This window comes from Aureobasidium melanogenum, assembly GCF_000721775.1.
Source record: "Aureobasidium melanogenum CBS 110374 unplaced genomic scaffold scaffold_11, whole genome shotgun sequence".
Taxonomy (NCBI): Eukaryota; Fungi; Ascomycota; class Dothideomycetes; order Dothideales; family Saccotheciaceae; genus Aureobasidium; species Aureobasidium melanogenum.
In genome coordinates this window covers 417,005-439,871 of record NW_024470063.1, presented here as the reverse complement: position 1 = coordinate 439,871, position 22,867 = coordinate 417,005, and the positions used below count along the sequence as shown (strand labels likewise).

Sequence of the window (22,867 nt, the reverse complement as noted above, 5' to 3'; positions counted from 1 at the left end):
CCGCAGTTGCCGTCATCCACAAGCTACGAGGTGAGAGCCATACAGATGGTACGCTAGCTGTCTGGTTCGTCTTCGCTGCCTCGCGCCGAATGCTCGTCAGCATTAGATCGGACAAGCATCCAGTATCCAGGGTGTAGAAGCATAAGATTCCGGCGAGTCACCTTCTTCCCTTCCTTGCCATCATCTGGATGTGAATTGTTGAAGAAAGACATACAATCTCGCTGATGTACTTCGACAGAGTCTCCTTCTATGAGCCACGTAGAGAACAAGCCTGTTTTCTAACGAATAAGAAGCTGTATAGGCACTTTGTTCTAGCGATGAAGGACATCGCGGCCATCTATCATGTGGTCACGCCTCGCGCAGCCACCCTGCTAGGCATAACACCTGAAAGGCTTAGGATTTTGACCAAAAGCATTAGTGACAAGTCTACATGGAAAGAGAGCGCTTCGCATGTGTTCATGGAACTTGCTGGCGAGGGCATAGATTAATGCCTGACAGCACAATGGCCTCAAGGTAATGTACTAATATCCACAGCCTGCGCAGCTTTCGACCCATACTCGGGCACCAGAACAGTAAGCTCTTCACAACTGGACGACCGTCGCCTAAGCTGGGAATCTATCGCGAGCCTCCGCATATCTGCCAGTGACTTCTTAGCAGGTTGCTACGAGCTTAAGAAGGGCGTAATGCCAATAGACGCTGTTATTAAAAGCCTTATCCTTATAATAGCAGTCAGCATTAGCGTTGTTAGCGCAGTCGGGATTATAGAGGTACTATCACTTAGTTAGTGGTGGCTAAGATACTTGACAACGTCAAAGCAAACTTACCGTATTAAGGTAGCTAGGAACATCTAGGCAGTCTACGAAAGGTGCAGCGCTGGTAGCAGACGAATTCAAGGCAGACGAAGTAACAGTACTGTTACTATAGACGCCAGCGCTCGAAGAGGGGCTCGATCTAGTGCCCGCGAGGACAACAGAGCTAGAAGCAAGTTCGCTGATACGCTGACGACACGGGTCATGATATTCTCGTATGTAGGTACTTTCTTGGATTCAAAAAGGTTGAAACACGAGGTTTCCTCACTTTTGCCCACAAGCTTTCAAAGTCCGAAAAATTGGTCAACTTCGTTCTGAATTTGGAAGAAAGAGTACTCTGATCTCTATAACACGCTCCTAAAAATCGATGGTATATTATGAATGAGAGAAAAAGGCTGTTTATGCATTATGCAGTAAGACGAAGTGAAGAAAAGAACAATGAGTAAGCGGGGTATCCTCGACGTGACAAGCATGCATAATTGGAACAGAAAAACGGGAAGCAAAAACGTAAGCATCTCTCAATGAAACAAAGGGAAAAAAAAAAAAGAAAAGGGTTGTTAAAGAAGCGTAGAACGAGGTCTTTTGGCCTTGAGCGTGAGCTGAAGGAGACAGTCAAATTGACTTCATGCCTTGATATTCTCCTTCTTGCCATCCTTGGAGCCAAGGGCAGCTCTTTCTTGCTCGCGAGCGTGGCGCTCCTGGTAGACCTTTTCTTTCTCGCGACCAGCTCGCTCGAGAGCTTCGATATAGGTTCTGAACTTGACGACTTCACGCAGAAGATAAGCACTCTTCTTCTCCCAGTTGGCGGTGACCTTGTTCCAGTTTTGACCGTGGTGATTCGTGTAGGCAAGGTTCACGGCGTTTCGCAACTCATTGTGACGCTCTAATTCAGATTCTACAGACGCCACATATGCTTTGAGACTGCGAAGTTGATCAATTTCGAGCAGCTGTGACGGCAGCATCGATGCTGCAGGAGGCTTCCAGTCAGCGATATGAGCACGGTCCCCAGGCAGTCTGGATCTTGATCCGAATGTTTGGTCAAAAGAGCCACGGACAGTCGATTGCATACTCTGTTTGCCAACACTATTGACAGATGTAGAGTATGCGTGACTGATTCCAGCTCTGGACGGAGGTTTCGCAAGCGGTTCTCCATTGCTGTTGCCAACAAGAGCAGGGTTGATGATGTTATCACTCCAGCCGTACTCGATGTTGTCAACACCACCCACTAAAGGTTCTTTGCTCAGGCGCGCAGACCAGTAGTTCACAGTGGAGGCGAACTCTTCTGCAATCTCCGCAGTGCCAACATGGAACAGATGAACAGCTCCAGTCGGTAAGCTCAATGCCCAAACGTGCGGACGAGTCTTACTATAGCCCGGATGCGGTAGAACAGTCGCAAGAGATTGCCTCAGCAGGAATTGGTCAGTTTCGTCCGCGTTGTCAGTCCAATTACCGCCACCCACGACAGAAGGTGTTACACTAGCAGCCTTGCCTGTCTTCGGTAGCTGGCGCTTGGTGCTACGCATATCGTTGATCTTGGTTGTAGTCCGGTTGAAATTGAACAGATGCAAATATCCTTTCTCAACCACAGCAAAAGTTTCACTCCAGCTGCGCTCCTTGGCCTTCTTCTCAGGACCATCGAGATGGTGTTTGTGCTTAACCATGCCTTCTTTGGCCCAAGGCGCACCAGCCAACTCCAGACTCTCATCTTCGAGCACTGTGCCAATTTTCATGACTGATTCAGTATCACCTGCACTTTCTTCTCGGATGATTGCTTGCGACAAGGCATTGGTAAATCCTAGGCTCTGCTTGAAGTCTGGATGAACGGCGAAGCTCTCAACACTCATCGTGGTCTGGGTCCTACCCATGGATATCTTGCTCCACATACTGCTTTGTGCAGATGGACTCCAAACAGATCGGCCATCATCGATCGAGGTTCGGGTTGAGCCAACGGTTGAAGCAGGGTAGATTTTCTGCCTCGATCTGTTATTGCTTGCGTTCCAATGTGATGATAGAGCGCTGTTGTTTCTCTTGCTGCGGTAGGAGAAGCCCTCAGAAGGTGCTTTGGATATGATAGAACCAGTGCGCCTTAGGTTGCCTGCAACAGCGAGGTTCGCAGGGCTGTGGGATGAACCAGGCTGTTCTTTCGATTTCTGAGAGCCATGTAGAGGAAGAGCCAAGGATACAATCGAGTTGTAAAATGCTTTGAGTACTGACTCAACTTCTGACAACCACTTATGGTCAGGACCATCGAAGGGACGATTGACCATATGGTTCATTGAGCCGAATTCTGCATTTTCACCCGGACCAGGATCAGTTTCATATCTGCCCATGCCCGGCCTGAATGAGAGACGCTTGGTCGACCTTCTGAAATCGATAGAGCTTCGGTCATCATCATCAGGGGACTTGGGTGTGGTGTCTGACCAAGGCAAAGAAGGTCTTTGAGAACGAGACGGTCGGATGGTTGCACTCTCTGCAGCCGATTTAATCGCAGGCATGGTATTCTTGATGAATTCGGATCGTGTCATCTTGTGTTGAATATCGGCCATGTGCTGATCAGTGTTGAGCAATAACAGTGCATAGCAAATGGCGTGTACTACACCTGGCCCTTTGAAGCCGTTGTGGGTATTGCATTCGTCCCATCTTCTAGAAAAGGCATCCAGAATGCGGTCGACCTGTTGACTCTCTCCCTTCAGCACGAGTCTATCGCAGAGCATGCGCAAGCCACTGAGAATGTTTCGATTGGCAAAGTCAAAGAGGTCCATGTACGCAGTAAGAGTGCGAGCGCTGACGGGATTCTTATCACCAAGCCATGGAGCAGCCTCGTCTTTAAGCAATTCTTGCTCTTCGCCCTGATAAATTTGACGAGCGCGTTCTCTCTCATCGGCTGTCGGCTCATCGATAGTACCGAGCATACCTCGGGCGACCTCGACTGACGGACGAACAGTGTGACCATCAACCTGAAATGAAGGCAGGTCAGTGTCGTCATTAGACACAACGTAGCTTTGTGGTGCTCTAACGCCTTCAAGAGGTAGACCGAGACTGTCTCGGTTGTGCTCAAAGAAGTGTGATCTAGGCGATACTGGTTCTCTTTCCATGTCAGAAGTCGGAGATGTGATGAATCTCTCTGTTGGGGTGGCAATTGGTGAAACAGGACTGAATGCGCCTGAGGGCTCGATATAAGATTCGCTGACAGCAGAAATGATGGAGGGAGCTTGGCTGTCATTAGCATCGCTCTTGTCAGACAAGAACGAATTACTCTGGGCCAAGTTCGGACGTGAAGTTCCAGTCTGTAGACGCTCGTTCACTCCACCGAAATTACGTTCCATATCATCCAATTTGGGACTAGTGAACGCCTTTTGCTGAGCATTCGAGGTTACAGTTCTAATACCGCCTGCTCGGGGTTCCAGCGGTTCTACTCCCACTCTTCGTATAGATGCATCCGGCGGAGGAGTGTATCCTGAGTGAAACATGTCGAGTTCCGAGGACTCGTCCGTGTCATGGCTAAGGATGCTGGTGCGAGTGGGTCGGCTGACAGGAGTATCGACAGGCTTGGATCGGTTAGACACAGTCTTGTTCAACTGACAGTCAGAATCGCCGAGGTAACGATCCATGACCAATCGGAGACTGCTTGCACCTGGACTTACAGGCTGAGTTTGGTCTTGGAGATGAGAAGCGGACACAACAGGATTTGGCAAGGGTAGAGGCGGAGGGACATCAGTCATCGACTTCTTACGACGTCTGAAGAACGAGGCTTTCTTGGTGACAACATTTTGAGGTTGAGGAGGATCAGTAAAGTTGGCCTGAATCTTTGCAGGCACAGCTGATGGTGCAGTGTTCTCGACACTATGGGTTGGTTGATCTCTGATTGTAGGCCGTTGTTGTTCCGGAAATGAATTGGTACGAGTTGAAGAACCAAAAACTCTTCTGAAGAAACCAGGACGCTCTTTTGGAGCGTCATGGGCAGAAGATTGTTTGGAGAGCGAGGATGCTATGGATGCCGAAGAATTGGTCGGAGGTTGTTCGAGCATATTGACAGGGGATTGGGCGCGCATGTTGGACTGTCGCACAAACTCCAGGGCTTGATCGCGGATGCTCTGGGGGATATCAGAGTTGTTTGTAGAGACCGGCTCTTTGGTTGTGTTTGATTTTGATGGTCCACCAGGGACTCTTGGTTCGGGACAATGGGCTTCGTAGGTGCTAAACATGCTGGGAATTGGACGGCCGCGGTCGAGAATGCCATTGGAAACGACCTCAGGGGTGCCTTGTGTGCGTGGGTCAGACTTGTCGTGTCCGCCAATACGTGTAGTGCCGAGGACCTGACCGTAGCCGTAGTCAACGCTCTGAACAGTAGAAGGACGTGAATCGGGGTGACTGTTTGTGCGAATACGGGCGGTGAGCTGCGAGGTGTTGCTGATGGTGTCGGAGTCGTGCGAGGTGGAGGACGAGTATGTGTGACCTCGCACGCGTTGTTGCAGGCGTTGCAGGGCTCTCGGTGGGGTGAAGGTCGTGCTGCTCGTGTCAAAGTCGTCGCTGTGGATATCAGCCATGTTTGGGCGATGCTCGACCGGGCCTGCAGCAGAAGCGGGCATCATTCGATCAAAGGACAACAGCAGATTGTCCAGGACAGAGTCTTGTGTACCCGACTGCCACGACTCGGGCCGCAATTGCGGAGGTTGTGACGGCTGTGAAGGCGTCAGAGGAGGGGAAGGAGCATCGTGTGCCTGGCGCGAGTGCGAGTACGAATGGTCGGATGGGTGTACCCTGTTCAGAGGCAGGGACGATTGGGCAGTGGTGCTGCTGGTACTTGGATACAAAGACAAAGGAGGAAGCAGCGGGCGCGGTTGCGAGTGAGGCTGAGGGCTGCCTCCTCCTCGCAGCCTTCTGCTCGTCTCCATTGTCATCTGTACCTAACTAATCGGTTATAACAGAGTGGGTATACCCCTCTGCCACAGAGTCCACATGGAAAAGTCAACTTTCCAAAAGCGTTGCCGAACCCGTCGCGCCTACTCCACTCGCTCCCTTCCCCCAGGCCCAAGATAGATGATCTTCGCGCCACAAAACTGACTCGACGCTGCAATTGCTGGCCAAGCCCTGGCTATTCCCTTCTATTGCAAATCAACTTGTCATTTCTTCCTTCTCGACCAATTCTTCTGTTTGCATAAGCGATATTTGGATATCCTGCCATGGCTCTATTATTTTTCGCTGGAACTTTAACTAAATAAACGTTGCAACGGCCCTCCATAGCCGACTACCTAACTCTGTCCTTCGGTCTATTAATTCTGTGCACCATCTTATCAGCGAATCAACAATCGCTGTCAATTTATCGCTCATGCACCGCGCCCTTGAACACGAAACACCTGCAGTAGCGCAAGAACCCAGTTCATCCCACATCGACCCACTTTGATTTCTTGCATTGTTCAATAGAGCGGACATTGAGATTTCTACCGCATCTGCTTGTACCATGTGTTGCGAGTCATAGAACGACGGGATGGCTGATCAGAGTTCCTGGGCTCTCATCTTCTGCCCATGGTTGACGAAACATTATTCACGACTCGACAGATGAGATGCGGCACGGGAATCGACATTGGAATCGACACTATTTGCGGGAAGGTAGGCATACATCAACGGTCGGTATACAATCCGAGATGCCCCTGCCCTGCCTAGGCCACGTATGTATCTGATAACAAAGAACAAGGGGCTTACAGATCCATGTTCGACTTATCCTTGCAAGCCGCCGCATAAACAGAAGGGTCTCGTAATGTATACGGACTTGTCTACCTTCAGGAGGCTTTGAGGAGCAGGAGTTTGTTCGTTCAGAACCATGCTCCGTCGCAAAAGGTCCCAGGCATTTGGTCAGGGTTCTGACTTCCACTCCTGTGCCATCAAGCTAAATCCATAGCTCGAGATACAGTATCTCACTGACAGTTCCCTCAAGGCCCACTCCCAAACACCTCCCGAAACACCTCAAAATTCCTCTTGCCCACAGGTCCAGCAGCATAAACCGCAAACACCACCCTCTCAAACCAACCGCCAAACTCTTCTTCCTCCAGTACTTGCTTCATCTCTCTCGCAACCAGCAGCGGCGGGCACCTATAAGCACCACACCCCAGCGCACCCAACACCAATGTCGTCTTGCCTTCTCTGGCGCAACACCTCAACACCAATCTAATCTTGCCCCGAAACTCCTCCAACACATTCTGATCCTTGAACTCTTGACCATCACTCGTAAGCTTAGGACCTCTAGGCGCCGCGACTGTAACGACCGACACCAGTACTCTTTCTCCTTCATCCAACTCAGCACACTCGTTGTCCAGAGTATCTTTGAACACCACCACACTAGGCGAGAAGATACCTGCAACACTCCCATCTCCGGTATTAGGCCAAGGATACCACTCCCTCTTTAACGTCTGAAATAGCGTACTCGAATAACACAAGGCTTCTTCCTGCGTCTTGCTTAACGTATACCTCCATCCACCACCAGGCTCTTCATCAGACGCCAAATTCAGCACCGCCAGTTTATTCTGCAAAGACGGGTTTGGACCTAGCAAGGTTCTTGCGCACAGAAAGGTGTCCGAATCAATGACTTCGATGTGTTGTGGTGTTAAAGCTGGGAATGTGGGACCCAAGGGTGAGAGAGGCGCGTATGTGGTGTCTGTGATAAAAGCACTGGACAGAGAAGCTCCTGGTGTTGTTGCCGTCACATGCTCAGATCTCTTAATCGTGTCTTCGCAGATTTGGCGGCGGGTGGCTAGGTCTGACATGATTTTTTACGACTTTGCGAGATCTTGAACTGTATTTTTGGTCGAGCAGTTTTGAATCTGATAAAGTCGTGTGTAGTTGTTGTGTCGTTTGTTTATAAGAGAAGGTACAGTACAGTAGAGTAGATGGATGGATGACGTGGAGACTTCTGACATTTATACCTCCCACCTTCCAATATAGCTGCCTGGGAATGCTTCACAACACGATTACTTTCATCGCTACTTGGTATTAATTTGACTATCTGTGTAACACATATTCAAGAAAGGTGTCGACTAGATAGGCAGCCGCATTTTCAAAAACACACAGCAGACTCCTCCACGACCGAGTCAAAATTGTCAGATCTACCACCCTGGCAGAAATCTCCAACTACAGATTACACACACCATCCAATATCCTACTATTGGAACCCATGAACCACAAAACCAACAAGGAGATATCTTTCGAATCTTCGGTTGGGTTTGTCGAGTGATCACTGAACTGTAAACAAGCCCGATGTGTGTCTGATTCCAATACAAAATTTTGCGTAACACACTGGCTGTCCGCAAAGCTACTCGAGTATGGAGCATCAAGCAAGAAGACCAAAATCACATGGACCGAAAGTAGGTCGGAACAAGTACACGACGGGAGAAAAATGTCATGACAAAGAAATAACTAAGACTATGAATTACATTACTAGGGACGTGTGTTTATAGGTAAAGCATAAAACCACAGGGTAATCGCAAAGTTCGTCAAGAACCAAATACAAAAGCAACAAACCCGCAAAAAGCAAAAGCAATAAGTAAGAAAAAAAACATCAAAAAGATCAAGAGAGATAACATAGGAAATCATGTCGTCAGGAGGAAAAGTCATGTCGTGCACCACAGTCCTGTTTGCTTCCCGTGCTTTGGAGTTCTTATGAGCTGTCGTTGTATGCTTTTACTCTCTCGCCAAGTCCCAGGCAGAGGGGGCAATGAAAGTGCCGTTAGTGCCAATGGTAGGACGGGGAGCCCAGGTTGTTTGGGTCCTTTGCTCAGCATTTTGCTCAGCAATCGGGTCAACCTTTTGCGCGGTGGGAGCGAAACCAGGGGTGGCAGGAGGGAACTCTCCAGGAACGTGAAGCTTGCTCACGCTCATGTCGGTGTCATGTCTAACGACCCTTGGGAAGATATTGCCGGTTTCGTGTGCACCCGCGCTTTCGAGGCCACCGAGACCGTCGGAGCTCTGAGCACCAGCAGTCTCGGCACCATAGGCAGTGCCGTTGGATGTAGCGCCCGAAATGCCATTGTTGGCTGCAAAAGCCGAAGGATTGTGGGTAGCAGCATCAACAGTGGTGGGCATGGTGGCGTGACCACCAGTCAGATCGCGAGGACGCTCATCTCCGTAAGGAGTTTGTTGCTCTTCAGCAATGGGATTTGAAGACAAGTCCCTGTTCTGCTGATGGCGGTAGGCTTCAGTGCCCAAGACACCTGCACCGACTCCTGCGGCTGCGGGAGCCATCCAGTCGCTGTAGTTGGTGTTTTGTCTCATTGGCTTAGCGGCCGGAGCTAGAGATTGTGGCTGTTCGACAGGACTGACGGGAACATCAGGCTGGGGCTGGTGAGCAGGAGCTGCGTGTTGGACAGGCAAGACAAACGTCTGGGTGGGCTGGACCATGTTGTTCTGGGGAGCAGAAGGAGTAGAAGTGGTGTTGAAGTTGTCCACAGGGTTGGGTTGGTAAGACTCGGGTGTAGAGGCTTCCTGTCTAAGCGGCAGGGTCTCTCTGGCATGAGCGACAGAGCCAGGAGTGGCCGACGTGAATTGAGGCGGCTGTTGCTCGTGGGTAGCAACACCTTGGAGGCGGTAGGGGTCGTCGTAGCGAGCAGGTTCGACGACGGCTACACCAGGGAGGGCAGTCGCACCAGGAGTAATGGTGTTGTCGGCCTCATCGGATTCGCTGTCAGGCGATGCGGCGATAGTGCGAGGGATCTGGAGATCAGATGGGAAGCGGCCGCCTTTCGTATCGCGTCAGTTTGAGCTCTGTATAATGTAGACCAACGCTATGAAAGGAACAGCACATACTCACCTGGGACTGGACGCTGGAGACGAGTCTCGCCAATGGGCTGATTGACAACGCTGGACTGAGCAGAGTAGGGAATCTGGTCAGCCTCATCTTCCTCTAGACCATCACTGCTAATGCTATTGCGGTGGCTGTTGGCGCTGACGCTGCGCACATGCTGGCGGACAAAGGCGTCACGCTCTTCGCCAGTCTTCTCGGTCAAAATCTTGATGGCCTCATACCAGGCCATCATGGTCTCGTAAGACTCGGCACGGAAGACCCACGAATGGCCACGGTGCATCCCACCGCTCTGGCGACCCTTGAGCATGAACTTGTGCGATGACGAGCCAGGCTCAGAATGAGAACCCAGCTTCTGGTCGGGGAGGTAAAGCGACATGACAGGAGGTTGCGAGTAGATCTTGTCGGCTGACTTGAACTCGTGCAAGTGAGTTGGCGACAGAACGTACCAGCCAGGAGTGTAGCTTTTGAGGTACTTGCTCTTGCGCTCGAGCATGCCAGCTCTGACTTCGGCAGCTGCTGGATCGTGCTTTCCAGGGTATGCGATATCCTCGATGCGGCGAAGAGGCAGTCTGGGGTTGACGAAGTGAGGGTCAGTTTCGACAAAGCGCGACCACTCAAGGTCCTTGGGCATGGCAATGGGACCACCACGGAGCTGCTCCACAGTGTTGTAGGCATCGTCACCTTCGCGCTTGAGGATGCTGGCCATGGCGTTGTAAGCCTTCTGAATCTCGCCCACCACGATCGACTCAAGTTCGCGGCCGGAGCTCTCGAGGTTGAGGTATGCACGGTGCAGATAATTTTCCTCGTCAATCTGCTTCTCAACACTGCGGTCTACCCCAAGACGAACGATGAAAGGATCAGTCTTGCTGGCATCGCCGTGGTCCGCATGCTGTAAGGCTTTGGCAAGATCATCAACAGCCCTGCGTGTCGCTTCCTTTTCTTTGTCGACAGAGTTCTTAAAATCGCCGTTAAGACTCTTGATCTCCTTGATCTTCTGACCTAGATCACTTCTGAGACCAGTCAAAGCTGCAATGACATCCTGCTCGATATCACGCGATTTGTTTGATTCGGCGACTGAGTGCTTGTGGTAGTCACCGAGGATGCGCGAGGCATCTGCAAGGCCACCATCGGTAATGAAAACAGTGGGGTGCTCGGAATTGGCCAAAACATTCGAAACCTTGATCAAGGCCTTGCTGCGCGACTCGTAGCTGGATTGAACTTCACGGAAGTATGTGATCAACGACTTCAACAAGGTGCGCCATGCTGCAAAACAAATCAAAATCGGACTCATTCAAATCTAAGCGACTAGAACATACCTTGGAAGCGGTTTGCAAGAATATCAGTAGGGCTTCCTTGGGTGGGAATGGGAGTAGTCAATGCGCTGTTGTAGTCTTCACGAGCGCCTGGGGTACCAAGCCCAGCGATGCTTCCAGCGCGACTTCTGCGACTACCGCTGCGACCGAGACTCGACCTGCGGCTGACGCTGGCCTTCTTCTTGAGAGTACCACCGCGCGACGGAGTCATATCTCGGTATGCGGCAGTCGAGGCGTTGGAGACAGTGCGGTTGACGCCTGGCTCCTCGAGAGCGATGGGAGTTGGGTTACCAACAGTGGCTCCCACTACGATGGGTTTGTCGCCCTCTGCACAAGTCAGCATATTCGAGAAATGAATGCAGCATTTCAGAGAGACTTACCAATGGCAAAATCGTGTTGCGAAGCATTGCCGTAGCCCCTGTTCTGAAGAGCCTCAGGTGGCTGCGGCACAGACGACTCGTAGAGGCCATTCTGCGGCGGTGATTGTGTGTACGAAGCCATGGCGACCATTCAATTGCAGGAGGGTATCGAGGGTATTTTACAGGAAGCAGAAGACAAGGAAAATTGGATAAAGATGCAAAAGTGAACGCGGGAACGGTATGGAGGGAAAGGGTCGCGTAATGATGGAATTGTGTGGAGAGATTGTCGCGACGTCAGCGCCCAGGCCGCTCTATCAATGACGTGGACGGACCCTTGGCCGGTTTGTTTTGAGTGCAGGATGGAGCGTGCCAACCCAAAACGGCCAGCAGTGGACAAAGGCCGACGAACAAGCCACTTGCGATTGTTGGTGTATCGACTGTCGCTGTTCTGCTTGTTCTGGTTGCTCGTGTTTCACTTGGTCCCAAAGTCTGCTTTTCAAAAGGCGTCGCAAATCTCAAATCACTACGGCTGATCTTCATCTCGTTCGTAGATCCACACACATCAATCCTAGAGACTGTCGGAGCTTATCACATGAAATAATTTCCCCAGCCGTCTCCCTTGTATCCTTTTTCATATGCACAAGTATATGTACCAGCTGACCAGCATATGCTGCGACCTGCATGATTTGACGTCTCCTTTTTGTTCATCCCTCAGAAGAAACTTGGACATCTACGAGTCGTGTTGTCGGAGAGCAGGCATATCACAATGATGGCCCGCCTGGTTCCGACTTGGCAACACAGACATGCTTGAAGCTGAACACCATTATTACACACCGAGTCCCACCTTTGCACGACATTGTGTAATGCTGAGACGTTCGAGTAAGTAATCTGCACCTGAAGGACAACTTTTTCAAGTCACCGACCAAGTATGGGCAGCGATGCCGTTGCTGTCTCTAATTTCTCATTGCTTGGTTAACTCGACAACCACCAGGCGTACCGCCGCACAAGCTTGTCGACGACAAGCACGGGTAACTATGCAATATCGCATGAGATGACAGAGTTGGTTTTTTCACGCGTTTAGACGTCGTTGTCTTTCGTTGGAAAACATTAGAGTAAGTTGAGAGCAGGATCGCTTCGATGCTGGCGACTCGGTGGATCGTCCGAATCAAGGAAGTGTGTGGATAAAGTAAAAAGCTAGGCACGACCGGATCGACTATTGTATTGGGCACTGTGGCCGTCTAACCGAGCATTCCCGGCCAAATCCTGCTGCAGCTTAGAAAGCCCAAGCATGACATCCTTCTGCTCATGGAAATATCAAAGTCCGTCGAGATGACAAGGAGTTGAAGTGTTCCGCAATATAAATTCAAAGGTCTAGATGCGAGCACTAAGCTTTGTGGCTGAAGAGGTGTGGCAGTGCAGCGGAAGGTGAGAAGATGCGGAACGGCTCGTGCGGGTCAAGATGGTTGGAGTTGGAGAATGTCAAGCTCCATGAATCTGGCAGGATGAAGAGAGCAAAGATAGCTGCGTCGACATGTTGCGAAGGTCGCGCAAGTCGCTGTTGCAGTTGGGTTTCTGCTGTATAATCATCTACTTCATCGTCTCGCTCCTGCGGCCATCTGCACCAAAGGTATTCTCATGGAACACAATTCGCTACAAAACAACGGCACAAAGCCTGCCTGAGGCTCGAGGAACATGTCCTGGCCTCGAGAAAGGCTCTAAGCCTGCTTTGGTGGTTTCGCACGTCAAAGCTGATGGCGACACTGAGTGGCTGGAACGCCTCTCGTCCAAGTACCATCTCTGCATCTATGAAGTTGATGCGCCTTCAGATCCGACCGTCAAAAACCTTCGCGTGCCAGCCAACCGAGGCCACGAGTCCATCACTTACCTCACCTTCCTGATCGACAACTACGACTCGATCCCGCAAGCTGGCGCAGTATTTGTTCATGGCAGCAGATTCCAATGGCACAATGACGACCCCTTATACGACAATGCTGCCACCTTGGCTGCTCTGAACGTGCCTTCTGCAATTGCAGTCACTGGCTATCACAACCTAAGATGCGATTGGAACGCAGGAACATGTCCCAAAGACTTTGGACCACCACAAGGCAGTCTCGAAAACACCATCAACTCTGTATTGCAGCCCTGGAGTGCGAGATCTGTCTCGGACGCCGCCATGCCACAAGCCTTCGCTGTTTTGTTTGGCGGAAATGGATATCTAAAGCATGGGAAGAGCAAGGGATTGAAACTTGGGAGGAGCGATTCGCTGCGTGCACAATGCTGTGCCCAATTCGTCGTCTCAAGAGAAGCAATACACCGACACTCGCGCGAAGAATATGTTGCTGTGCGACAGTGGCTCCTCGACGGCTACGGCATGTCGAGAAATTCCAATGCTGCTCCTCGTGATGACCGCATCGCTGGACGAGTGCTGTCGTACCTTTGGCATATCCTGTTCATTCCCCAACAAGATGGTCCTGTAGACCTGGACGAGTTGAACAAGCAAGCATGCCCCAGTGCTGCCGACTGCTATTGTCGACTCTATGGCAAGTGCGACCTTCGATGCAACCTTGGAGCTTGCAATGATCAGTATCGCTTGCCTCCACGTATGCAGCTCCCTAAAGACTGGGCTGAACTGCACAAAAGCGATGTGTATGATATACAAGAGCCTGGAGTCAAAGCACTTCACGGAAGGTTATATCCAAAAGCGTTTGAGCCTTGAGATTCACTTTCGAACCCCATACGATACTCAAGACAATCAGACATACATTCTTTGCGTCGATATATATCTTCTGGTCTCTGTATTCTAGATATACTGCTGGGTTGTGTATCTCCTCATTGCTAACATATTCATCATGCCTCGTACCTCCCTCTCAAGCTTCTGAAGACTTCCTAAGCCTTGACACAAACTCCCGCATCCGCAGCATTAGAATAAGCATACGACACACCCACCCCATAAACATCCTCGCCATAAGCATATCCAGTGTTAGTTGCAACACTCTTTCCCCAAGTCTGGCTATACAGCACACACTTCTGGTCCTTTGCAACTCCATTCTTGCTCTCCATATACGTATTAAAGAACTGACATGTCTTGGGCTTGCTTCCATCACTGGGTGGGTGAGCAAGTGCATACGCAGCTTGAGCTGAACATGCTGCCGCACATCTACTTGCATCGAAAGTGGTGTTGAAGGTTTGGAAACCGAGATAGGTGTCTTTGCCATTGCAATCTAGAGGTGCTTGAATTGCGTTACTGCCGAGGTAAATAGGCGCAGAGTACTCAGTAGGTACAGAAATTGCAGAAGCAACATAGCCGTTTGATCCCGCAATAACAATTTGGAAGTTGTTTTGTGTGGAGCCGGTGTTTAGGGCATTAGAGGAAGTTACAGCACCACTCCAGAATACGCATTTTATGGTTGCAGCGCTGGTGCAGTTTGAAGGTGCTGCAGCAGGAGAGCGCTCGAAGTAAATGTTGAAGGCCTGGCAGTTGGCACGGGATGTGCATTGAGCTGCGCAGGAGGCCACGTCGTAGCTGGGGAGAACGGTGAAACCGCCATAGCCATCTGCGTTGCTGCTGGCTTGCAGGTTGGTAAAGGTGTTTGTGTAACCGGGAGGAGTGACTGCGTTCAAAGCTGGGTTTGAATAGCCTGTGTAGGCGAGGAACTCGGCTGGAGTTTCGGGACCGGTGGCGCAGGCTCGCTTGTAGAGAGTACTACGTTGATGAACAGGGCTTGCAAGTGCAGTAGCTGCGAAAAGGAGTGGAAGGGTTGAGAAAAACATGGTAAAGAATGTGGTCTCAGGTCTGAGTTTTTGAGATAGAGAGCTGTGCTTGCTGAGAGAAAGATGCCAGAATGATGATGAGATGTCTTGCTACTTATAATGTATCTCCTACCTACCAAAATAGCTCATCGCAGAGGCAGGATGAAGAATTACAAGATGCACTTTCCAGGAGGAGTGAAGCTCGGCTGCAGACCACAAAGAATCATTGCGTACCTAGTCGTTGACAAGGGTTCGCGCAACGTTCATCCAGCATGCAGAAGCTCATGAATGATGGCTAAAGTCTTCGGCATAACTGGAGATTCGTTATGTGACGCTGAAGTCTCGACGATATCTCTCGCATTTGAAGCTTCCAATTCACCAGTGACTTTCTCGACATTGACTTGCAGTCTCAATGGCGATGGGTTCATAAGACGATTCCACGGTCAAGTCTGTTCAACTGCGAGTTCGTTTGGCAATCTTTGAGTTCCTTGATTTTTCGCGGTTTGCGAAGGATGCCAAGGTCAGTGAGACGTTGTATCCTCATCTCCGGTCAGGGAGAGATGTCGTCGAAGTTGGAAAGTGCGTCAATCCTTTGCCTAAGCATCAGTTCTGACTAGAGAAGCAGTACTCAGGAGGTTCAACAGGCTGGCTGCAGACAATAAGAGCCCTAGGACTCTCTGACATAGGCGGCGTGGCAGAGGCGACACGGGAGCAGCCACATAACGGAACGACGATACACACGGCACGCTCTGGCATGCGAAGCCCCTATCGGATCGGTATGAGGAAGCAGATAATGAAGATGAAAAGGGGTCTGCAAGTCTATGAGATCCAGGTTGTCGTCTAGGGTTGCCGTCGACGGCTGAACCTCGGGGGGTGCTCGGTAGCAACTGCCAAATTCCTCTGGAGACACTTTCTCGCAACCTCCACCTCCAGTCACGTTTCATCCAATACCGAGCGATTGGGCGATTATCGCCACTAGATCACGACAGGTGAATGGAGACTCTTCATGTCACCAACTCGTAGCACTGGCACGCGTCGAAACCCTGAATGCTGCTGGACGTGTACACTCCGTCGAAAGAAGTGCGATGGAAAAAAGCCAACGTGCGATGCGTGCGATTCACGTAGTATTACTTGCCATGGCTTTGGTGACCGACCCGAATGGATGAACAATACAGACACTCGGCAAGCTGAATTGAAGAAGATCAAAGATGCTGTCAGGCAGAACAACAAACGCAAGAGAGCAACGTCACGGGCACGGTCAGAAGAACGCAGCGGAAGGCAAGCACGACTGTCGGATGTGGACAATGCATCGACCGAAGATCATATTGCACAGTACGACTGGGCTGATGCCCCGCCTGAGATCTCAGAACCACCCTTTGAGCTTTCAGAAGAGAATATGCAACCCCAAAGCCTCGAGCAAGCTTCGAGCCGCCCATCCTCAATAGCGCCGAGTCCAAGCGCGACTACTTACTTTCGCTTCGGATTCCATCGAGAAGCAGAGTTGTTGATGCACTACTTGGATCATGTCTTTGCACTTCAGTTCCGATTCTATTCTCCATCTATACAAAGTGGTGGCAGAGGTTGGCTGTTGTGGCTGCTAACAGAGACGAAACCACTATATCACGCGGCCCTCAGTCTAGGAGCATTGCACCAGCACTCGCTACTTGCTCGTTCGGCCCGAGGAAATCACTACCATGATACTTTGAATGAACTTAATGAGCATCACAATCGTGCTCTGCAAGAGCTTCAGATATTCTTGCAGAGCAGCTATGAAGTCTCTGCTGCAGGTCGAAAGAGAAGGCTGCAGATTCTTGCTTGTGGTGTACAGTTCATCAGCTTTGAACTCTTTCGTGGCGGGACAAGTCAATGGCAGGTTCATCTTGATGCGTTGGCTACGGTGGTTCGCGGTATGCCGTTCATGAATTCCACAGATACTGGCCCGTCTCCTGGAAATCTCACACCAGTCACCCCAAGCGAGCTCGAGCCCCATCGTCTGGAAGATAATGCTGAACACTTTCTTGTGGGAGCTGTGCTATGGTTCGACATATTGTCTTGTGCCTCTACAAGCGATGCTCCCCGTCTTCACTCAGAAGCTGTTGGTCTGTTGCAAGGACAAATCGACCTAGCAAATATCATACCCTGCCAACCATGGGTCGCCTTGGCCATGAATGATATTGCGGCGCTCAGTGCTTGGAAAATAGATGCAGTCTCAGCCTGCAGTCTGAGCTTTTGGAAGCTGTTTGAGAAAGCTGATCCCATTCGGAAACGATTAGGTGACGGGATCGCTGGCCTACGCACAGAGATCGATGATTCACTTGCCGCGCTAGGCATTTCCCATTTCGGGATGGGTGCTTATCTAGTTCTTACCAATCCTGGTGTCCAACAAGGAGCGATCAAGCGAGCAATAACCCTAGTATTTGCGTACGCCGCTCAAGTCTATCTCAACACTATCATCTCAGGAGCCGACCCGAAGCTCGATGACGTTCGAAATAGTGTCATCGACACAATGAATGCTCTGCAAGAATTGCAACTTATCTGCGATGCCCAAGCTTTAAGGAATCTTATCTGGCCAATCTGCATTGCAGGTAGTATGGCTGAGGACGTGCCGACTCAAACATATTTTCGGAGCCTGATTGAAGACTTAGGCGAAGAGGCACACGCTTTCGGCAACACTACGACAACTCTACAGATCATGCAGAAGTGCTGGACCTCGCGCGACAAAAACAGATCGGGGTCATGGGACTGGACTACCGCTATGCAGGCTTTGGGTCAACGTGTGCTTCTCGTTTGACGTGCACAGCTCAGCATTAGACAAGATGCCATCTGTATGAAACCCTGATATGGAGTGGCCCACTTTTTCAGAGCTAAACGTAAGAGCTCACGCTTCAAATCATCGCTGAACGTCGGATAAGAAACTTCGAAGCTTTCGAAGCCTAGGTAACTCGCCGCTTCTCGTGGGAAACAGAGATATGGGTATGATTGTATATCTCGCAAACGGCGAGCCATCGTCATCTTCGGAAAGTCCAGTGCGTCCAATGGAAAACGACGTTTCAATTCTTCCTCAATCGTTGCACTACAAGTGAATCCGGAAGTATCTCGAAACTTTTGCCAGAAGAAGTCTACGTCTAAGTCTCCTTCGTTACTGAGTATTCGAAAGAAGTCATCGTTTGGAACGTCGGTTAACAACCTTTCCCCATAGAAGTGAGTGTGTATGGCTAACCTGAGGTGCGATTGCTCTTTCAGTAGTTCGTCATTAATTGCCAAGTCATTTGCTTAACTCACTAGCCGTCACGCGTAGGCTCATTGACATCAGCGCCCCGGTCGACTAGATAACGAGCCATGCGCGAGAAAACTTCTGGTGCTAGCGGTGGTCCCCACGTGCAGACTCGCTGTACAGTGGTCAACAAATCAGAAGGATACCAAGAGAGGCCCAGAGCATACATGTAGAAGCGTGGTTCCATCGCCACGTCGATCAAAGACTGTTGCTTGTCCAGATTCGATAAGACTCCGCATTCTATCAAAGTTGCCAAATCGAACGGCATCCCAGGTCTCGGCGTCGTACGGAATCGTTCGGTACGGTCTTAGACTCAGAGTCCAGTTCTGAGCTGTTCGGCGTACATCGATCTGTAAAGAACGCTGCGAGAGCCAGAGGGGGACGGACAGTGTGAAGGATATGACTGATATCCATTTCGGAGGCTTGTGTTTCTCTCGAATACCAGCCCAGTCTTTATCATCACCCTTATCGACGACGAATTGGTCATTGCGTCTGATTCGCTGACTGTCGCTGTGATGAGGGCCAAATGAAGCCGTCAATTGTGCTTGGTATGAGGCTATCTGTGTTGTCACGTTCATGCTCAGTTGGTCGATTCTGGTCTCAGTCCTCATGGCTGCCTGTAGGTACAGCTCACTGCCGATATTAGCGCGTGCTTCCATAGTCAAAATGCCCATCTTACGTCGAATATGCGGACACAGCCAACCCCAACGAAGTCTTTGACCTCTCTATCTTCAACAGATGCGACTCCAAGGCTTTCTTCTTCCAAGCCATCTTAATCGAGCCCATCGTCCGTCTCTGTGAAATCTCACTATTGAGTCTCTCGATGACAGTATTGAAAGATCTAACGCTCTGATCTACGAAGCGCAATGCCGGCGTCGGATTCATACTTCCGCACAAATTTGAATTCTTTTGGATCTGAGCCTCGATACTGGCTATCGTACCCAGCAGAATCCCCAGTTCGGTGGTCAGATATTTTACTTCTTCAGGAGCATCGCGAATGTCATTGCAGAAAGCCTGCAGCTTTCGGATGCCATCGATGGCTTGGGCAGCAACGCCTGCGATGCCTATTCCAGACGCGACAGCTCCAAAGACTTCCGCCATTGTGTTATAAATTGCGGTAGGTGTTTTTTTTTTTTTTTCTTAATGACTGAAGTGTAGGTCAATTCTAACTCTCGCGGCGTACAGGGTGCTGGTATGGTGTGATAAAGACGCCTCAGCCTCATGCATGCACTCCGCCTTGCTGAGGCGGAGTTGCAGTCCAATCACGCATTACCTTACTTGTACCCTTAGAGATATTTCCGTCAACCTGCTTAGATGTCCTGAAAGTAATCCTGTGTCATTGCAGCTATGTGACCACAACTGATGCTTACTGACTCAGATATCGGAATCTTAGACTGAAAAACACCGCTTTCCTTGAGTGACTTCCGATTATTGCCCAGATCATTCCTACAATCTACCATTTACAGAAAATGGAAACCAAAGAGCCAATCTCGAGCTTTTACTATAGCGCAAGACTGTGCTTTGCTCGCAAGGCAAGTCTCACTTCGCCATGCACTTTCAGGCGAGATACTGCAATAGCTCAAATGGCTCGCCATCAACAACTGCGAAACTTAATCCGGACACTAGTTGCCCATTGACCAGTGTGACGACTGTGCCGGTTGCGTTCGACTTCTCGGACGGTATGGGCAGATTCACAATTCCGTTAGTGCCACGAGGCGAAAAGACACTCATGGCGAGAAGTCCTACTCCATCATACCGCCAGTCAACAGTTATACTGCCATAGGGCGTAGGCTGAGTGCCTCTAGCCCATTGCAAGCCAAGAGATTGAGGTACAACACGCCATTCACGGTGCGCTGGTGCCACCGCTTGGATACCAAGTACGTGTCTGGTCAATACTGCGGTCGGACCTGATGACCATGCATGACACAGCGATGTGGCATCTCCCAAACCAGGTTTGCCGTCTAGAGTCAATGTCTCCCAAAAGCAGCCGCTGTAGTTGGCATTGCTTCGCAATGTCATGGGTACCCAAGTATGGTCCAGCAGGTAAGTAGCAGACTCTGCGTCTTGTGCAGCAAATGCAGCACGTAGGTGATATGACGATGCAAAAGGGCTGATGAGTTTGGATACGCCAGTTGTGCCGTTGGAGAACGGAAGAGCACCATGATCGACGAACAGAAGACGAGCCATCGAGCGTGAGATTTGGAGCTTTGTGTAATTGCCTTGAGGGACGTTTGCCAAGATAGCCATGGCATTGGCGTCTTGAGCAATACCATGTGGTTGAGCTTCCGAAACGAGATACCCGCCTAAGATATCGTTGTACAGTTGCCGATCAATAGATTGTCGGAGGGTCTCGAGGGTCTTCTCGTAGACTGATGTATTCACATCAGCTGCAGCGAGCATAGGCATAACCTCTTGCAAGGCAAGCGCGTATACAACATTAAACTTCGTCACTACACCAGACTGGGAAGGGTCGTAATAGTTCCAGTCACCACCAAAAGTGGCATCGGTAAGGTTGAAGAGGCCATTCTCAAGAACTTGTGATGCCGCCCAATCGAGCATGCGGACAGCAGCTGGAGCATATGCTCTGGCAGCTACGACGTCTCCAGAGACCATATAGTATTCACCCATCGCGCTGAGAAGTTGGAAAGAATATCCAATCAAGCCTGTCTGGTTGATATCGATGAGTCCTTGTCTTGGAGATTGCTGTATCTTCACGGTAGGTACGAAATACCCTGCCGTCATCTGGTTGGAGCTCAAGAGACGAATAGTATCGTTGACGTATTCGAGGGCATGGCTACTCGTTGTTACTGTTCGAGCCGCGACGTCTAGATCGCCAGCGTATGCGATTCTGTCACGACGTGCGCCATCAAGAATACCGCTAAGCGGATTAGTGCCCACTAAGAAATCATCCAGAGTGGAATTTGATGTCAAAGACGAAGTGTAGATCTCGGCACCTGAGGAGGTGACCGTCAGGTTGGTGAAAATAGCGGATTGACCATTTGCGGCACCAATCCCGAAAGAGCCATAGAACTTGGAAGTCTGAGAGAACGAGAGCATCGGCGTATAATCCAGAGATACACTAATGCGTGAAAGATTGACAGAAGCAGAGACGTGGTGCCAGGATCTTGTGGATCGACTTGTCTTGGTTAAGTTAACGGTTGCGAGGAGGGTGCCGTCCTCTGTTGTTCCACTGAAAGCTTTCACAGTAGATTTGGCCATGTCGACCCAGATATAAATACCATTTCCGAGTGTATCGCTTAGCACCTTGAAACTGAAGCCACCCAAAACAGGTCGGACATCAAACACCATCTCGTAAGAAGTCAGTGATTGTGCCTGTAAACCAGCATAGGGTTGAGGGGCAGCGCTTTCGATGAAAGCGCCCTCGGGTAGTATCTGCCATAACTCCGGGATGGATTCAGCAGCGACCATACTCAATGCCAGTGTCCGCGCGCCAGTGTCCCACACGTCGGTCCACTTTGCATTTGAACACTCGAAAGAGCCCTGAGGTTTAGCTGTGTAGTAAGAAGGGACCATGCCCACATCCGAAAGAACAAGATCGCCTGCTGAAGCGAGAGTGAGCATCTGCCATCTGACTCCGCCTTGCAACAAGCGGTCTGTGTGTGTCATGTTGGATGCAGAGATGTTATAGTGTTGGACTCGGTAGGTGTTTTGAGCAGCGGCCATTGCAATGGGGCCATCACTCTATGCTCTGTCAGCTTAAGTCTTTAGTGAACTGATGGTAGATATGTGCAACTCACCTGTAAGTTGTCGAGCAATGCTCTTGACTCGCTATGCGCGATACTGAAAGCAGAGGTGTTCCCAGAGGCTTCGACGATATGAAAAGTAGTAAAGCCGTTGATATCATGACCATGGTCGATTACCAGATGGGCGGGATGAGTACCGTCAGAACGGAGATGGATGGTACCATTCTTTGCTCTGGCGGAGATTGAACCACCATACACGCTAGTAGCTCGAAAGCAGAGCAAAAGCAGTGACAGAGACAAGTGAGCCCACATGCTGACTGGAATGGAAGAATAAACAGGAATCTGAATGGCCTGCGGTGAATTCTAGAGATTCGGGCTTATATGTGTTGCAGTAGTTTGTGACATCAGAGCTTAAGATTGTTGAAACACGCATCAAGCGTATGCACGGGACATATCGAAGTCATTAACATACCTTCAGATCTCGGGCAGACCAAGAGGTTAGTATTGCATCGCGTGCAGCACACTGAGCAGATTTTGGCGCGTGGTACACAGCTCTACATCTGCCAAGATACGTACCGAAGTGGATGAGCGATGTATACGCAAAATACGCAACGAACCAGCGCCACATCAAAGTGGTATTTTAGGTTGCTCTAAAATAATGCTTTGATCTGTGAATTGATCTGTTACGCAAGCTGAAACTGAAGGAGAGTCCGATGGGCTCTGCTAGATAATAATATGATTGGTTGGCCATTGGTGAGGACCATTGTCCTGAGCGTAATTGCGTATTCGATGAGAAACTCTCACGTCGACTGATCACCAGCTCGGTTGTCTATGGCAAGCGATGCCGAGGTCAGCCAATATCCA

The 22,867-nt window shown here is 50.2% G+C and overlaps 8 protein-coding genes across 8 annotated transcripts; 2 read left to right on the top strand and 6 right to left on the bottom strand.

Annotated features, from left to right (window-relative positions):
* Positions 1-1,507: 1,507 nt before the first annotated feature.
* On the bottom strand, positions 1,508-3,700 carry M437DRAFT_16556 (SEC7-like protein; the record flags this gene model as incomplete). Its single annotated transcript, XM_041018867.1, has 1 exon — positions 1,508-3,700. A coding segment is annotated over one exon (2,193 nt), but the record flags the coding sequence as incomplete, so codon positions are not given.
* Positions 3,701-6,739: 3,039 nt separating this feature from the next.
* On the bottom strand, positions 6,740-7,570 carry M437DRAFT_75641 (uncharacterized protein; the record flags this gene model as incomplete). Its single annotated transcript, XM_041026461.1, has 1 exon — positions 6,740-7,570. The coding sequence occupies one exon, from the start codon at positions 7,568-7,570 to the stop codon at positions 6,740-6,742; it is 831 nt and encodes a 276-aa protein (XP_040879528.1).
* Positions 7,571-9,583: 2,013 nt separating this feature from the next.
* Positions 9,584-11,426, bottom strand: M437DRAFT_49688 (uncharacterized protein; the record flags this gene model as incomplete). The annotated part of the gene is made up of 3 exons (XM_041021875.1): positions 9,584-10,866; positions 10,920-11,243; positions 11,297-11,426. 3 exons carry the CDS (start codon positions 11,424-11,426, stop codon positions 9,584-9,586), a joined length of 1,737 nt encoding a protein of 578 aa, XP_040879527.1.
* A 1,380-nt stretch (positions 11,427-12,806) lies between these two features.
* Positions 12,807-13,991, top strand: M437DRAFT_75639 (uncharacterized protein; the record flags this gene model as incomplete). The annotated part of the gene is made up of 1 exon (XM_041026460.1): positions 12,807-13,991. The coding sequence occupies one exon, from the start codon at positions 12,807-12,809 to the stop codon at positions 13,989-13,991; it is 1,185 nt and encodes a 394-aa protein (XP_040879526.1).
* A 194-nt stretch (positions 13,992-14,185) lies between these two features.
* M437DRAFT_30571 (uncharacterized protein) lies at positions 14,186-14,944 on the bottom strand (the record flags this gene model as incomplete). Its single annotated transcript, XM_041019184.1, has 1 exon — positions 14,186-14,944. A coding segment is annotated over one exon (759 nt), but the record flags the coding sequence as incomplete, so codon positions are not given.
* A 1,087-nt stretch (positions 14,945-16,031) lies between these two features.
* M437DRAFT_49072 (uncharacterized protein) lies at positions 16,032-17,816 on the top strand (the record flags this gene model as incomplete). Its single annotated transcript, XM_041021771.1, has 2 exons — positions 16,032-17,384; positions 17,424-17,816. 2 exons carry the CDS (start codon positions 16,032-16,034, stop codon positions 17,814-17,816), a joined length of 1,746 nt encoding a protein of 581 aa, XP_040879524.1.
* A 490-nt stretch (positions 17,817-18,306) lies between these two features.
* M437DRAFT_66363 (uncharacterized protein) lies at positions 18,307-19,400 on the bottom strand (the record flags this gene model as incomplete). The annotated part of the gene is made up of 3 exons (XM_041024732.1): positions 18,307-18,414; positions 18,467-18,932; positions 18,979-19,400. The coding sequence occupies 3 exons, from the start codon at positions 19,398-19,400 to the stop codon at positions 18,307-18,309; spliced, it is 996 nt and encodes a 331-aa protein (XP_040879523.1).
* A 456-nt stretch (positions 19,401-19,856) lies between these two features.
* On the bottom strand, positions 19,857-22,315 carry M437DRAFT_66362 (glycoside hydrolase family 78 protein; the record flags this gene model as incomplete). Its single annotated transcript, XM_041024731.1, has 2 exons — positions 19,857-22,001; positions 22,058-22,315. The coding sequence occupies 2 exons, from the start codon at positions 22,313-22,315 to the stop codon at positions 19,857-19,859; spliced, it is 2,403 nt and encodes an 800-aa protein (XP_040879522.1).
* Between the last annotated feature and the right edge of the window lie 552 nt (positions 22,316-22,867).